Source organism: Miniopterus schreibersii (assembly GCF_964146895.1).
Source record: "Miniopterus schreibersii genome assembly, chromosome: 1".
NCBI classification, from domain to species: domain Eukaryota; kingdom Metazoa; phylum Chordata; class Mammalia; order Chiroptera; family Miniopteridae; genus Miniopterus; species Miniopterus schreibersii.
Window position 1 is genome coordinate 23,367,414 of NC_138101.1, and position 16,489 is coordinate 23,383,902.

At 43.7% G+C, this 16,489-nt stretch overlaps 1 protein-coding gene across 13 annotated transcripts in view; it reads left to right on the forward strand.

The window, feature by feature from the left end:
- Positions 1 to 16,489, forward strand: part of LIMCH1 (LIM and calponin homology domains 1) — a 299,516-nt gene that overhangs the window by 236,767 nt on the left and 46,260 nt on the right. For 10 of the 13 annotated variants that reach the window (XR_013999527.1, XM_081146873.1, XM_081146868.1 and 7 more), the window contains 5 exons: positions 1,368 to 1,403; positions 6,161 to 6,287; positions 7,621 to 7,778; positions 7,987 to 8,395; positions 12,165 to 12,383. Coding sequence is in view for 12 of the 13 variants with exons in the window: in XM_081146873.1 (XP_081002999.1) it covers positions 1,368 to 1,403; positions 6,161 to 6,287; positions 7,621 to 7,778; positions 7,987 to 8,395; positions 12,165 to 12,383 (949 nt within the window). In the remaining variant the exon portion in view is untranslated. The remainder of the gene's footprint in view (positions 1 to 1,367; positions 1,404 to 6,160; positions 6,288 to 7,620; positions 7,779 to 7,986; positions 8,396 to 12,164; positions 12,384 to 16,489) is intronic. The other 3 variants (XM_081146874.1, XM_081146869.1, XM_081146877.1) reach the window with 1 other exon arrangement.

The window sequence follows — 16,489 nt, forward strand, 5'->3', positions numbered from 1 at the left end:
TGCTTCAATGTCACGGTGTTTTTGGGAAACTGAGTGTATTAGGTTAAATTTTAGCAACTTCTGACACTACCCCCTGGAGAAATGGAAAAAGAGTCTTACTGCCAGAAGAGAAACGTCCACAAGCCCTTTCCTTGTCTTGTTTTTGGCCGTGTCAACAGATACTTTGGGTTTTGCCCTGGTGTGGTTGCCTTCACTATGAATGAAAATAATTTTCAATGAATGGAGACTGTTCTGCATATGGGAGAGAGGGGTGTATGTGTGTGTGCACCCATGTCTTCTGGGGTGCTTTCTCTAAGATTAAAGGAAGAGATTTTAGAAATTACCCTTTTCCCTATAGTAAACTATTATGAACTAAACACGGGATCAGGTAATTTTTGCTAAAAACCCCACAATTTAATTTATTGGGAACTGAAAAGCAGGATGTTTTTTCTTTACTCAATTCTTTATCCACCATCAGAATGCAGAAATGAACAGCCTTTTAGGGCATAAAAAAGAAGCTTCTCTTAAAATTCCCCTTTGCAGAGGGATTGGTGGGAGCCATTGGTGGGAGCTGCATTTTTAAAATGTGCTTACAATATGCCCTTCTGAAGATCTAATTTTGCTTTCTAACTTGACCTTTTCCGTTGCTTTATCAGATACATTAAAACTTAAAGTGCCTATATCGCAGAGGGTACAGCTTTGTAGATCAAAATAATCAGAAGACTATCAAAGAGCATAAAAAACACTTTTGTGTTTCAAGTGATGGAATATCCAAGTCTGGTTTGTATTAAGGCTGCCCGTTTTCTAGGAATTGTGGTTTTTGTCAAATGCACGCAGAAGGCACTGATTGGGGTTCTGCTTGGAGACCTGGTTTGCTTTCAGAAAACTGCAGAAACCTCTTTGATGTCATTTGTGCAAATGCATTAACACATTGGGGAAAGGGCCAGTAAGCGCGTGCTTCTATGTTGGGTGTCCATTACAGCCCATTCCGGCTGAGCACAAGGCATGAGCAGTTTAACTGTTTGTGAACAACCCTAATGCAGGTTTGGGTTTTTTAAAGCTGCCTCCTCTAAACGTCGTGGGTTGCACCTAAGCCTTTTCTGTGTTTATATTGAACAGATTCTTTTTGTGTGGGTAGCGTGAGGATCATTTTCATTTCTCCTCTGTATTTTAATACACATTTTGCATTCTTTAGACCTGTCCATATGCTCCTTTCATTTTCAGCAGTTAATGAACATTGTTAATTGTATAATGACACTTCTCTTCCAGTATGATCCGAAAAAAACAGGTTTGGCACACTTACATTTCATCGGCAGCTTTTCTTTCCAGCTTGGTTCCAGCGTTAACCTTATCTTGCCAACCCTCTAATTTTGTATTTGGTCTTATAGATACGGTCCGAGAACTGCTGTGTCTGATGACGCAGAGTAAGTTGTCTTGTAATCTTGGAATACATTAATTACTAGCCTAAACTGCATGCCTCCAGTACTTACCACTAATGGAAATGCAATTGGTGCAACAGTGAACTGAATAGCTAACTGACTCGCGCAGCCTCGAAAAGCACTTGAAGTTGGAATGCAGAACACATGTTCTGTGCAGGAGACATGAATGAAAAAGCAACTGAAGCATGATTCTAATATGCAGCTGCTGCTTGAAACTTAACATTTGCTTTTCATAGATGGGGCATGTTAAAGTTGTTCTTGTTACCGTTTGGATGTTGGTACCCCTTCTGAACCACGGAATTATTAAAGCAGGATTCTGCATTTCCATTTAAGTCTTGATATGTTAGGGTTTGGAGTTAGCGAGGAAGCAGTCGTTCTCATGGCCACATTTTTTTTTAACTAAGAAAATAAATTCTAAACCACTAATTATGGATTCAGGAGCCCAAGTTCCTCCCAGGTTGGAGTAATGTAAACTGTGGGATGCTTGACACCAACATGTTGGGATTTTGGTCAGGTTCCGTCACATAGCAAGGACTCAAAATTGAAAACAGGACTTGGGCTTCCCCTATTCTCAGAGATCTCAGAGATTCACTGGCCATCCCTTGCCTTGCCTTCAAATTTGAAAAGAATCCACACTCTCCCACTTGTGACCGCATTAACTCTGTTTCACAAATGGATTCCCCATACACAGAGCATTCTGAAACCAATATCCAAGGCAAACCTTTTCTTAGTGAAGTACTAGCATCCTCAGATTGGAGTAACTTGGGTTCTAAGACACATGATTAATACCGAATTCCACCATCAGTCGCCTGCTGAGCCTGATGTCGTTCCTCTGTGGGAGGCGTTTTGTGGGCTCGTGGAGTCTGGCTCCCACCACCATTCTTTCCCCCATCTTCCTGCTCTGAGCCATAGTTCCAACAGTGAGGAATCCAAATAATGGTGTAGGACACACACAACCATCATCTCCACCAGTGACAATGAGAGTCAGCCAAAATGCAGTTTTCAAATTGCGCTTTTTCCATGTTCCTGCTCAAGATGTCAGCTTACTTTGTTCTCTAAACCCTAAGCAGTCTGACTCCAGCACCAAGGATGTCAGTTCCCCACGTGCGATCTCTGATTGCTTTGCGGCCTGACATTCCCATCTCAGAACCAAAACCAAATCCACCCTGAGCTTGACTGACTGCATGGAGTTAAGTAGTCAATAAAACTAAGCCCTGGTTATAACTTTTAAAATCTGCAGTGGCAATATTTAACAGTCACTGAAAGGAGGATTACATAGGATTGATGGGCAAAACGTTACTTTGATTGGGTTGAAAAATATTTTAATAGAATGGATTTATCCTTCATCAGTGCAAAGACAAGGTGCAATCTGCCTGAGATAGATCTCTGGGAAGTCCTAATCGGTGGAAGAAAAGAGGTCTATTACAGAGCTTTTGGATTTTTCCTGGACCTCAATATGAAAGCTCACCCACAGAAATTAATGATGTTTTAAAAGGGGTGGGGTTGGGCTTGGGGACTCCCTTTACTCCTCCACATTTACAAAAAGCAGCCTTATGGAATAAAGGTAAAAGGAGCTTCTTTTCCAGACGTCTTATCTAGGAATATCAGAAGTACCAAATTTCTTTCTTGTAGTAGACACAATTGACACGAAACCGTGCGAGGAACAAAATGAAAAGCTGATATCGGGAGTTTATTTTTTAACTAGAAATTCATACTATGTTTAGTTTGTTAACGCACTATCTCCCTTTTTCAAAAATGTAAGGGCAATTATTGGCACGGGCTCTATTTATTCATAATTGACACATTCTTAAAATACAGCCCAATTAGAAAAAGATGTGCCCTAAGGAGAAGCAGGTCAGGGGCAGACCCACCACACAGGCAAACAGAAATTTCCGCTGCCAGGCCAGCCAGGAATGTTTCCGTGGGTTTAGTTTCACCTCCTTGCCCTTTTCCTCACTTCCCTGCCCCTCTCCCAACACCCTCCCCACCAGCAGAGCCTGTAGCTGCGAGAGCCACAGGCCATCTTACTCTGAATTCCCTTACCTTGGACTTGGCCCGCAAACCATTTCCAGGCTCCCCTTGAGGTCATTTAATCCTGGCCCTCAAAAATGCCAACCCACCACCAAGAGAGACTCCCAGGCTCTGCAGCCAGGGTCCCTTGTCCCAACAGCCCATGGGCATGGCTTATTGTGTTGAGAAGCACCAGTTTAGTGCAAGTTACATTAATATTCTGGAACCTGGGCTTCAGGATGCCCCACCCCATCCCTGGACATACACTTCTGCATTTTGGAGGCTGAGTCCAACCTCTGAACTAGGGAACATTTTCTGAATGGTGACTCAGCCTATTTTCTGTCTAGTATTTTCAATTCTCAACTTGCTTAGTTCCTTTTTTAAAAAAATGTTCTAAAGATATTGCTCAGAGTGTGTTGTTTCCTTTTTGGCCAGTTTGCTGGTATTTCTTTAAAAAAACCAACCAACTCTGGGAAAAATACTGCTTCCTGGTATATGAGAGGGCAAACAAAAGTTTCTCTTTTTATTTCACTAATCAGCTTTTGGCCACAGTTGGGCTGAGGCAGTTAGAACTTCATGATGGGACAGAGATAGAAACTCGGGACAGAAGTCAGTTCTGAAGGCCCTGCTCTTGTCCTCTCTGAGTCTGTCAAGTGAGATAACCAAGTCCCAATCTTGGAGAAGGCTGCCATTTTTTTCCTGAGGTCCCAGAAGAGGACCTGGCTGTATGGCCACCCATTGTGGCCTAAACCAAAATTCTGCCCTTTAGCAATTATATAAATGACAAAGTCGAAGGACTTTGTTGGCCACAATCTGCCAACTACTGAGTAGATTATAAGAAAGTCCCAGCTCAGAGAGATTTCTATCTGCTAAGATCTTCACAAACACTGAATTGCCTTAAAAGATGAACTGACTGAATTGATTATATTTAAAGGTAAGATTTTTTTATTTATTTTTTAACTCTGAGAGGAGGAATGGGATGAATTTCTGTCTCTTTCTGGAAAGCCTATTTTAGTGAACTTTGATCCATGAAGTTCAAAAAACCATGGATTAGACTTTTCTACCTAACTCTGCAAATTCCTAAATCTTTCCTAAACATTAATAAGTAGTATAAAATAAGGGGAAAATGGCAGCCCCTCCTACTTCTTGAGGACTACCATTTATCTGGAAGGCCTGGGTCCCACGATCAACACACCTGCCTGATACATGGACGATCAACACACCTGCCTGATACATGGAGGCAGCTCCACAGGGTGGTTTGTCATATCTGAGCTAAGAGAAGCCTCAGATAAAAGTTGTTCTCTGCAGTCAGATTATTAGAGTACTCTTGGGGAAGACAGATTACAAGCACAGTCTTCAGCTTTAGCCCTCTTAGGTCAGACTTAAATTGTCCACCATCTATAGAGGAGAGGGGCACCTACACACCCTTGCAGATTCATTTTGAGTGGATTGAATGCAGGTGGGCAGCCACTGCCTTGGGGGTCCTGTTCCCTTCCAGGAGCTGCCTGCTGAGGAGCCCACCAGCATCCAGTGATGCTGCTGCTGTTGATTGGCCGTGGCAATAACTATTTTGGACATCACTGATGATGTCTGGAATTAGTTGGTGTCTGAATGCATGGCTTTTCTTTTTCTTTGTGTTAAGCTGGCTTCAAAAATGGACTATCATGGTCTTCTGTTCTTAGAGTGAACTTTAAGGCCCTCCCCTCATTTCTTGATTTTGGGACTACATAACCCACTTGGTCCCAGAGCTCATCATTTCTTTGAGAGAGAAAAAAAGGGGAGGATTTTGCTTTGGTTTTTATTTCTGTTTTCATCTCGCTGCTTAAGCTTTTGCTGGAACAAAGGTCTATGTAAGCATCATAGAAGAGACCTTAGGGTCTTGCCTGCCATTTAATAAGCTCCTATAGAATATATTAGGGTTTAAAATTGTTTTCCCTGTATTTTTCTTTTGAAAAAGTAAATTCAGAGGTATCCTGACAAAAATAAAGAAAAATGATTGTGAGAATGTTAGGATACAAAGTATATACTGATCCCTTAATTGTAGTATAAAACACCTTTTTTTCTTGATTCCAAGATGCCATCAACTGCACTCTTGATTGACAGTTTTATAGGAAGTGGAAATAACCATATCAAACACATGCATCACTAATGCATAGTTGTTGGATGCATCCAAAATTCAGGAAATAGTACAAATGAAAAGATGGGTGTTTTAGACTTAAGGCCAGGTGAGATATATACATTTTTTTTAAATGGAGAGATTGCTTCAGCCAGCGTAGAAAGCATTTAAGCCAGGTCTTGACACAAAGAAGCATTTACTGTAATAACGCTTCGCCCCATGGAGCGCCCCCTTCTTCCACAAACTCTCTCCAGGTTAAACCTTTTCGTTCTTTTTTTATCTTCTAATACGTTTCCAAACGAGAGGAGCGCAGAGCTTCATATGCCTTTTCTAGCTCTTCTTTAAACATGCTTTGGCACCTACGTGTCTAATTACATTGACCACTGAGGACAAAGCGCGTCCCGTCTTGGCTGTTGCAGCAGCAGCAGGGGGGGCGGTGCTGGCGCGCAGGCCGCGGGCCCCGGCGGGGAGCGGACGAGCCGCGCTGCCCGCTCCGCTGCCCAGGGCGGGTGGGTTCCCGAGCGCGGTGGCGCCCCCACGCGGCAGGGCGGCCCCAACGCGCGGAGCCAACGGGCGCTGAGCCCCGGCCCGCCGTCTCTGCTCTCCCCACACGCAGGAGCACGAGTATGTTCGACATGCGGTGTGAGGAGGAGGCCGCGGTGCAGCCGCACAGCAGGGCCCGCCAGGAGCAGCTGCAACTGATAAACAGCCAGCTGCGGGAAGAAGACGACAAGTGGCAGGACGTGAGTGCCGGCCAGGGCCCTTGGGAGCAGAAAACCCGGGGGGGTGGGCAGAGCTAGATTGGAAAGGGAGCCCCGAGGGGACCTCAGGCGGTGGCATGGCACAAGTGGGAATTAAAGGAAGGTTCCTAGCAACGTGAAGGGTGGGGGGTGAATGACAGGAGGTGGGGAGCCGCCGGAAGCAACTGGCAGGAGACGCAGAATTGAGGAGGCACCGTCTTTTGAGATGATGTATTTGAAATTAATAATGATGATGTTGATCATTGCCCACATGGAAAGCACACCAGTAACGGGAACTATTCTAAGTGCCTTGCGTGTAATTCTTTGAGCCCCTCAGTAACTAAATGAGCTGGCACCTGTGACCGTCCTCAGTTCGGCAGATGAGTCCCAGAACAGCTAAGTGACTTGCCCAGAGTCACACGACTAGTGAGTGACAGAGCTGGGGAAAGAAGGCTCTCGAGTCTGATGCGGGACTTGAGATTGTCTGAGCTGAGAGCCAAGAGCCCGCTCGGGGAAGAGCTTGAGGATACGGATGAGCGGAGGGAGAGTCGAGCATTTCGTTGAATCGCCGCAGAGCTCTCCTGTACAGCAGTTGCAAACTTGACTCTACCATTAGTCAAAAAGTTAACTTACCCAAAGTCGATTACGTGTCACAGTAATTATGTCTACAGTGTACTGAGCATATACTATGTGCCCGGGACCTTATATCATCATCTCTGTTGTAGAGATGAAGAATCCGAGGTTCAGAGAGGCTGAGAAACGTGCCTGGGATTCCAGAGCACAGAAGAGAGAGAGCTGGGATCATTTCCCGAGCTGCCGTCCCACCCATCTGACTCCAGAACCCTAACTTCATCCTTACACTCTAACTGCCTGCAGGATTTATAAAGATCAGAGGCATTAATACATACAGAATCATCGGTTCTGTGAGACCCCAAAGCCAATTTTTTTTCCTGCCTTTTCTTCCTTCCCTGAGGGCATTGTGTAGGATTGTGGTTTAATTCTTACCATTGTATTGTCAACAAATCCACTCACAGGGCAGAAGTCATAAATAACAAGAAGTGACGTTTCATACAATCCCCTGCAAGGCAATGCTTTAAAATTTGGCAACCGACATGGACTGTGATTGCAGCTTTCACCTTGCCATGTTTAAATAAATGTGCCGCCCTGCCCTGGTGGGCTGCCTGCCTTTGGGCCATTCCTGTTCCAACCAGACTGCCACTGGGTGGGGGCGGTGCCCCAGCATGGTGCCTGGCCCGTCGTCAGGGCTCGCTAGCTCGGGAGAGTGGCAGTGCAATCATGTGAAAGCCTGACAAATATGTTCTGTCCGCCCCCACAGGACCTGGCTCGGTGGAAGAGCCGTAGAAGAAGTGCTTCTCAGGACTTAATCAAGAAAGAAGAAGAAAGGAAAAAAATGGAGAAATTAATGGCCGGAGAGGATGGGACAAGTGAACGAAGGAAAAGCATCAAAACCTACAGAGAAATTGTCCAAGAAAAGTGGGTGCTTTCTGTTTTTTAATGTACAATATTTTCTAGATGTGCTTTTTTTCTAAAAATTATTGGTTATCACAGAGGCTCTGACGCCAGTGTTATCCACTCCCTGTGCTGTCCCCTCAGCTCTGCCTTGGTTCCTCCCAGGGTCTTCTTTGCAGTGTTTGTGACGTGTTGACCTTGGTATTGCTTCTCCCCCATGCCTGTGCTTTAGAGAGCGGCGAGAGAGGGAGCTGCATGAGGCTTACAAGAACGCACGGTCCCAGGAGGAGGCGCAGGGGATCCTTCAGCAGTACATCGAGAGGTTCACCATCAGCGAGGCTGTTCTCGAACGCTTGGAGATGCCAAAAATCCTGGAAAGAAGCCATTCAACAGAGCCAAACTTATCCCCCTTCCTGAACGACCCCAACCCCATGAAATACCTGCGGCAGCAGTCACTGCCTCCACCCAAATTCACTGCCACTGTGGAAACCACCATCGCTCGTACCAGCGTTCTGGATACCAGCATGTCAGCAGGCAGTGGGTCTCCGAGCAAAACTGTCACTCCCAAAGCAGTGCCTATGCTGACACCCAAGCCTTACTCCCAGCCCAAAAACTCTCAAGAGGTTCTGAAGACCTTTAAGGTAGGGTGAGTTCCTTAAGAGCAGAACCAAAACTGAACTCCAGGTAGTTGATGGAAAAAAGCATCTGCCCCAAGAAAATGCAGTTATTTTCTTTTGTCTGCAAAAGAAAATGCAAACAATAGCAAAATGCATTAACATTTACAATTTCGAAGTTTATGTGTCTCCAAGACTTGGTTTGCAAATGGTTAGGAAGAGATGGTTCCCCTCAGTTCCTGCAGGTAATATTGATGGGCTCCAGTGAGATTAATGGGTGAGTCATTTCCATGAGCAAAGTCTATTTTCTAATTTGATATAATAATGGCACAAACCCTAATTTAGTAACACCCTAGTTATCTCCAACTATCTGGAGGTGTTGCAAACTCTTTAAAACAAAACTTTAATTGCCTTAGTTAAATAGAAGTGTATACGGCTACCTCTCTTTTAGGAAATAATTAACATTATATCCAAAAATATGGCAACAGGCGAAACAGAAAATATAGGGAGCAGGCCCCTGGCTGGGTAGCTCATTTAGTTAGAGCATCATCCCAATACACCAAGGTTGCAGGTTCGATCCCCAGTCAGGGCACATACAAGAAACAACCAATGAATGCAGAAATAAGTGAAATAACAAATCTCTCTCACTCGCAAATCAATAAAAATACAGAGGCCCTGGCCAGGGGGCTCAGTTGGTTGAGGCATTGTCCTGTACACCCAAAGGTTGCGTGTTCGATTCCTGGTCAGGGCACATACCTAGGTTGCAGGTTTGACCCTCAGTCAGGGTATGTACAGGAGGCAACCAGTTGATGTTTCTCTCTCACATCGATGTTTGTCTTTCTTGCTCTCGCTCTGTCTTTTCTTCCCTCTCTTGTCTCTCTCTCCCTCCCATCTTCTCTAAAATCAATTAAAATTTTTTAAAAGAAACACAGGGAACACATGGAACTATGAGATGTCCTTAGTCTTCGAATGAAACAGATTTTTGAAATATTTTAAGTGGGAAGAAACTAGATTGGTTTTTACCAATGAATATGTAAAATAATGTTCCATAACCAAAGAACCCCTGACAAGGAAACATCTTTTCACTTTCTCAAATTCCAGTGTTTTCCCTCACATCAGGAGGAGGCACTCATCCTTTGTCTTAAGCTCTGTTGACTACAAAGAAAAATCAGTTCTCACTGTCCCTGCACACCACATGGGTTGGTAATAGAAGACAGAGGTGGAATTCATCACTAGCAGGCACGGACATGTGACTGTAAAGAAAGTTTGCTCAACCAAACTAATTGAGCAATGTGATGCCTGCTGTCTTCCTATTGAATTTCAGAGGGAACCAAACCACACTTCCTGAGTTTTGCTTAAATAACTCTTTAAAGAATGTGTCTTTAAAATTTGTGCCTTAGGCTTTGATAAAACAAAAGAAAAATGTGGAATCTGTCTCATCTGGGTTGAATTGAGATGTTTGTCCCTTGAGGGGCCGGGGCTGTGTCTTTGTTGTTCATAACTTTGTCCTGAGAGCCTGGCATAGGTGCCCAGCACACAGTAGGCACTTGGCAAGTGTTTATTGAATAAATACGTGAATTTTTCCTGAGAAGATGAGCTCTTCATCACACAGATTCGCACATGCACAGATATGCACATGCCCCTGCATGCTCGGCAGCTCACCAAGCTCTGCCCAGCTCTCCTGCACCTGGGACCCCCTGCGATGAACTGTCTGCAATATTTCATGAAGAAAGGTTTGATGTTGAAGTGACTCAGAACAAAAGTAGGGAATGCAGTTATTTAACTTGTTATGAAAGGCATCTGATCAGATAATCTAGATGTCCGCTTCCCCTCATTTATATAAACAGTGCAGTATAATCATTTAAACAGAAGAATCAGGGTAGATGACTTCATGGCAAGACTTTGGCCCTGAGAAAACCCAGTTCCTTCCCACTGTGGCAAGATGGCATAGGGGCCTGAGGAAGAGCATTCATGGAGAGGTGGACCGAGCGACTTGATTAGAGGTCCTTCTAAAGCTGGGGCTCACTCTGGACCACCAGTGAGCCCTTGGCCCGTCATAGGCCTTGGAAGCCTCCAGCCTTATCCACAGCCCCACTGCTGAGTGGGTGGGCCCACTTGTGGTCAAGGGTAAATAAACAGCTGTTAACAGATAATCCCAGGACAGAAGCTAAGGGTTGCGTGTGTGGGGGCGGTGAAAGGGGGTGGGGGGTTCCGGAGGGAGTCAGGGAAAACAGGCTCAGTGTCCGAGTACAACAGAATTCAGAGTAAAGGAAGATCAAGTGAAATAGTTTAAGGTGGTATTTTTCAATCTGAGAGGTCCCACCTGTTCCTAGGTTATGGAATCAATTTAATGGTTTAGAATCAACATTTTTTAAAAATGAAGTAGAATAGAATACAATAAAGAAAAATACCTACCATATCACGCACAATAAAGGTAAATATTGTTTTACAAAACTCTGGTTTCAGTTATATTTGTGTGTGCTTAGTTGTGATTTAAATTTCTTATGGATTACAAGTAATAGAGTATGCAAGCCACTGGCTTAGGTTAATACAGAATAACTAACATCTGGCCTTCCACTGTTTCTTCTGAAATATTTTAGAAGGTCTAGTAATATTAATAACTACTATTTACACACTTAAAATTGGCCAGGTACTGTTCTAAACTCTATATTAATCCATAAAATCACCATAATAGCACTGTCAAGAAGATACTATTATAAGTTCTGCAGCTGAGGGACTGAGGTTGAAGATGATATGGCTAATAGGTGGCAGAACTCAATCCGAGGCCCTCAAACTACAGAGCTTCCTCTTACGGTCATTTTGCACATTGCCTCAAGCTTCAAGACAGAGATTTCCAGAGGCCTTTCAACAAGCCAGACCAACCACACACTCTGCTCCTCCTTTCTTGCTTTCACTGCCTTCCCTAGACATGGGTGTAAAACAAAAATATTTTAATGTGCATGGCCTTTTTTCTTGAAAAAAACTGGGATTATAAAATTAACTAGAAGTAGGGATTTACTGTAACATAGCAAGCGTCAGTTTCCCTGCCATCCATGATCATGTCAAAAGAGTACCCGTTTTCCCTCCTCCCACAGGATAACCTGTAAAATAGTCCTGATCCAAGGTGGGTTCTACCTCATTTATATGCTAACCAGTAAAGAAAACCCTCAAAATTATGGCATAACAGTCAGAAATTAAATGAACCATTACTGAACCCAAATATGTGGCATGTATTTGTACATTTCCTTGATTTTCTTTAAAATAAAAGTATACCCTAAGTAAGGTGAATGTAAAATATAATTTAATGTGAAGTGGCCTGAGAAGACAGAGTGCCTTTTAAAGAGACCCTCAAAGCCCTGAATGCTTTGGCTCAGCAGTTAGAGCATCCCAAGGACCAAAGGGTAGCGGGTTCGATTGCCAGTCAAGGGCACATACCTCAGCTGCAGGCTCAATCCCAGGCCCCAATTGGGGCATAAGCCAGAGGCAACAAATCAATGTGTCTCTCTCAAATCAATGTTTCTCTCTCTCTCTTCCTCCCTCTCTCTCCCCCCCACTCTCTCTAAAAAAATCAGTGGAAAAAATATCCTCAGGTGAGAATTGAAAAAAGAGAGACCCTCAAAGATAACAGTTATAGGAGCCCTAATTTCTAGAACCAATTGAAGCATATAAGAGATGTTATTCTTTGCTGGACTTTGATTCTCAAATGATAATGTTTTAAGGTGATTCTGAATGTGTTATTTTATTATAGTCTTTCTTTGAGTCATAGCATGTTTTTTGTTCATTCTGGTTTCTATAGGTAGACGGGAAAGTCAGCATGAATGGAGAAACAGTTCATGGTGATGAGGCAGAAAAGGAAAGTGAGTGTCCCACGGATGCACTTGCCCCCCCATTAACCAAATCCCAGATGTTCGAAGGTGTGGCCAGAGGGAATGGGTCCCTAGTGGAGCAGAAACAAGACAGCAATAGCATTGAGATCAGCATACAGAAGCCAAATTCTGTTCCCCAGGAACTGACGGTAAGAACCAAACTTCTTTTTCCTCTTTGGGATAATTCCATTGTGAATGAATCTGCTTTAAATAATGAGTAGGTCTTGATAACAACCATTTATTCCTATGTGGGTTTATTTGCTAGGGCTGCCCTAACAAAGTACCACAAACCGAGTGGCTTAACAGAAATTCATTGTCTTAGAGCCCTGCCGGCTAGAAGTCCAAAATCAAGGTGGCAGCAGAGTTGGTTCCTTCTGTTGGCTGTGAGGGAGAACCTGCTCCATGCCTCCCTGCTGGCTTCTGTGGTTGCTGGCAACCTCTGGCATCCCTTGGCTTGTAGACTCATCACTTGACTTCTGGCTTCATCTTCCCGTGGTGCTCTCCCTGTGTGCATGGCTGTGTCCAAATCTCTTTTTTATAAGGACACCCATCGTACTAGATTAGGGGCCCACCCTATGGACCTCATCCTAATTAATTACATCTGCAACAGCCCTATTTTCAAATAATATCACATTCTGAGGGGCTAGGTAGGGGTTTATGACTTCAACATATGATTTCGGAGTTGGGGGAGAAACACAATTCAGTTCTAACAGTGGGTATAATAGATGGTGTCATATAAATTATGAATAAGAAAAACTTTTTTTGTCTTCACATTATTGGTATCTAGTGTTGTAGAAAAATAAATAAACCCCTCAAAAACCTTTTTTTTCTGTTTGTTCAGGACCTCATCAGACTTGTTAATACAATTTGAAAATAACTGCTGCCATCAGAACCTGGCTTCCCATCCTTGATAATATGTATAAAAGGGCAGCTTTTTACTAATTATAAAAACAAAAGCTCATTCAAAATCAAACTAAATTCAGAGTAAGTAGAAGCACCATTGAATGGCCAACCTGAGAAGTGTAGGATAACTCAAGAGCAGCAGAAAAGAAAACAAAAAAGAACATTATATTTGCCGCTTTGGAGCATAAAACACCATCGGGAAGATTCCGAGTTCTTAGATATCACACCAGCAAGGCTCCTGCTGATCACACCCAAACTTTCACCACCACAGATGCAGCCCGGCTTTCAGGGTGCGAGCTGGACTCTGTTCAACCCCATTTGTTCTCACCAGAGGCTGATGTCTGCAGTTTTAATTTATAGCATTTGGGCTGGAATTCTAAAGGATGGGGAAAACTGTCATGATTTTTCCCGCAGCACCTAGAAAGGTTTGGTCCCGAGGAAAACTTGTCTCTTAGCTCCAGGGCTGAGTGAGATGACCCAGCTAACTAAACCCACCCCGTGGACTGGATGCTCTTTTTCTTATCTCTGGGATTTGTCTTCTGAAGAATAAAATATGTTTTCTTAGAGGAGCTGAAAGGATGTAATTCTTCCCCGTAGAGCTCAAGCCCTATGAGTTTCAGGTTGGAATGGACCAGATTAATTTCCTCACCATGGTAACATGGTCGCTGGTCTCCAGGAGCAGGGTTTTGGGATCCAGGCAAATGCTGAGTCTCTTGACCTGGAATTTCATTAGATTTTTCATGTGCATGTTACCCTGTCTGAAGAGTTCTTACAAATCATCATGAGATGAAATACTGAGTTCTCCTAGTAAGCATGGGAACTTTGCTGGTAGAGTCAACATTAACTTAGGCTCTTAATTTTTTTTTTTTAATATGTTTTTATTGATTTTAGAAAGAGGCAGGGAGAGCGGGAGAGGGAGAAACATTTATGTAAGAGAGAAACACATCGGTTTTGCCTCTTGCATGGCCCCTACTGGGGATCAAGCCAAACCCAGACATGTGCCCTGACTGGGAATCAAACCTGCAACCTTTTTGGTGCACTGGACGACACCCAACTGTGCTACACTGTCCGGGGTGACTTATGCTCTTAAATTTAAATTAGAAGTTCCTGAAATTAATTAGACATTACAGTGTTGGATTTGCTTTTCTGGGAAAGTTAGTAATTCTGTTCTTACTTCTCTCCTGCCACACTTCCTGATGAATGTTTTCTAAGTCCCCCTCATAAACCTTTTTCCATTCCTCAATTTGGTTACTCTCTCAGGCCGCAGGCCCTTTGCACAAAGTGTTGAGCACAGCTCTTTCTCAGTGTACTTTGGGAAAGCAGCAGTGTGGGTGCCATGCTTGTCCCGTGACATTTGCCACATCGTAGATACATGGGGCTTACTCAGGCCAGCAGATTACTTACGGGAGCACATCCTAAGGGCTCTGCTGACAGGCAGGTATTCTCTCCCTCTCACAGCTCTGCCCTCTGACCATTGTGTTGTTTGAGTTTGGAGAAAGCCTTGCCCCTGGTTGAATAGATTTTATTCCTGACAGAAGTTCAAGGAATAAGTGAACAGAGCAGATAGTATAAGGCCTAAACTTTCTATTTAATCTCTCTTGTTCTAAACTTTTAACCCTTTGCGGGGAAAGGCTTTACGGAGACTGATGGCATGAAGTGCAGGACTCTTAAAAGAGTAGAAAAGGGGGTATTTATTCTGTGTTTGTTTTTAGAGTAGTAAAGGCTCCCTTTAAAAATATGTTCATTCTCAATAATTACTGGTTTTCTTATTTTACGATGATCAAAATAAAAAGAACATTGTCTGTTCTCTTTTTAATGCAAGGTGTCCACTTCAACCATGGTTGTGCTGCTAAACTCCCTAAAGGTGAAGAGAGGATGGGTTGAAAGATTTCAGATTGACTGCATAGCCCCAAAACATCTTATTTTAAGAGAAGCAAACTTAGGTGATCTGAAGAAAATTAGATTATTTCAGAAGTTCATATAGTATAACAATGAAAACCCAAACAAAAAGGTGGCTTTGTGAACCTTCCCCCGGAAAGCAGCCTGATGCTGGCGGACTCGGACGCACGTCCAAATTAATGGACAGGCCGGCGAGTCTCTCCTCTGTGTGTTTCTTCTTTGGGAAAACTGCCCAGTTTGGAGTAATTTCTAGTTTAATAAACTAGCAGTTCCAAAGGTCATTTTTTACCCTGTCTCTAGTATATTTTAGGCCCTTAACTATGACAGGGACTCTCGCCTTATTTTCCATGTAATAACTACCTCTATGTATCTATTAGACTATAAGGCAAGCTGCTAGCTGTGCTACATGAAATTTGGCTCATTAGTAAAACACTCTTCATACTTGACACCAATAGTTTCCCATCCAGAATGTGTTGTCCCAAGAGCCATTCTCAAAGAATCTCTTCTCCAGTCAGCCTACTGCTCATTGTACTTCCTTCTCCATATTGCAAGAAAAGCATTCTTGACTGCGTTACAGCCAGTGTATTCTTACTGAGACGGGAGAATTAATTGGTGATGGCAAAACACCGTGACCAACTTGCCCGGCCGGGCGTGGCTCAGCGGTTGAGCGTCAACCTGGGATCCAGGCAATCGGGGTTCGATTCCCGGTCAGGGCACATGCCCGGGTTGCGGGCTGCAGCCGATCAATGACTCTCTCATCATTGATGTTTCTATCTCTCTCTCTCCCCCTCCTTTCCTCTCTCTGAAATCAATAAAGATATATATTAAAAAAATTTTTTTTTTAAAAAACACAGTGACCAACTTAAAACGTGGGGCTGCACCTCAGAGCCTGCCTGGGCCTGATACCAGCTTGGTCCTGGTTTGCTGTTTCTAACTCATTTGCCCCATTCTGTGGGGCTGTCAAAGGAATAGTGTTCTTCTTTTTAAATAGTGTCTTTCTTCCAAAAACTGCATTCCCGACAGATACACTTTTTACACCCACCACTAAAATGTCACAGTTCCTTCAGGGTGAGCTGGAACTAGTCAGAGGGCACAGCAGCAGTAGGCAGGGGCGTGAATTGAGACAGTGCTGCAGGGAAGGGTGGCCCAAGACTCCAGGGGGACAGGAGGAGGCTGGAGTGTCAGCCTCTTGTGCCAACACAACCACTTCTGTGCAACGTTATGTCATCTCTTCAGTCTCCTTCTACCTCCTCTTTCTCATTGGAAACTCTTGGGACCACAGCTTTCTTACTTTAGAAATAGGTCCTAAATGAAGTTAAGCTTGCTATCATTATTATTTTTGATGTTCTGCTATATCTACTGACACCAGCAACTCCAGATCTTCCTCCATGGAATCACCTCTAAGTGATGAGGTGGTGATGGCAGTGACCTTGCCAATGGTTGCCTGTTCACT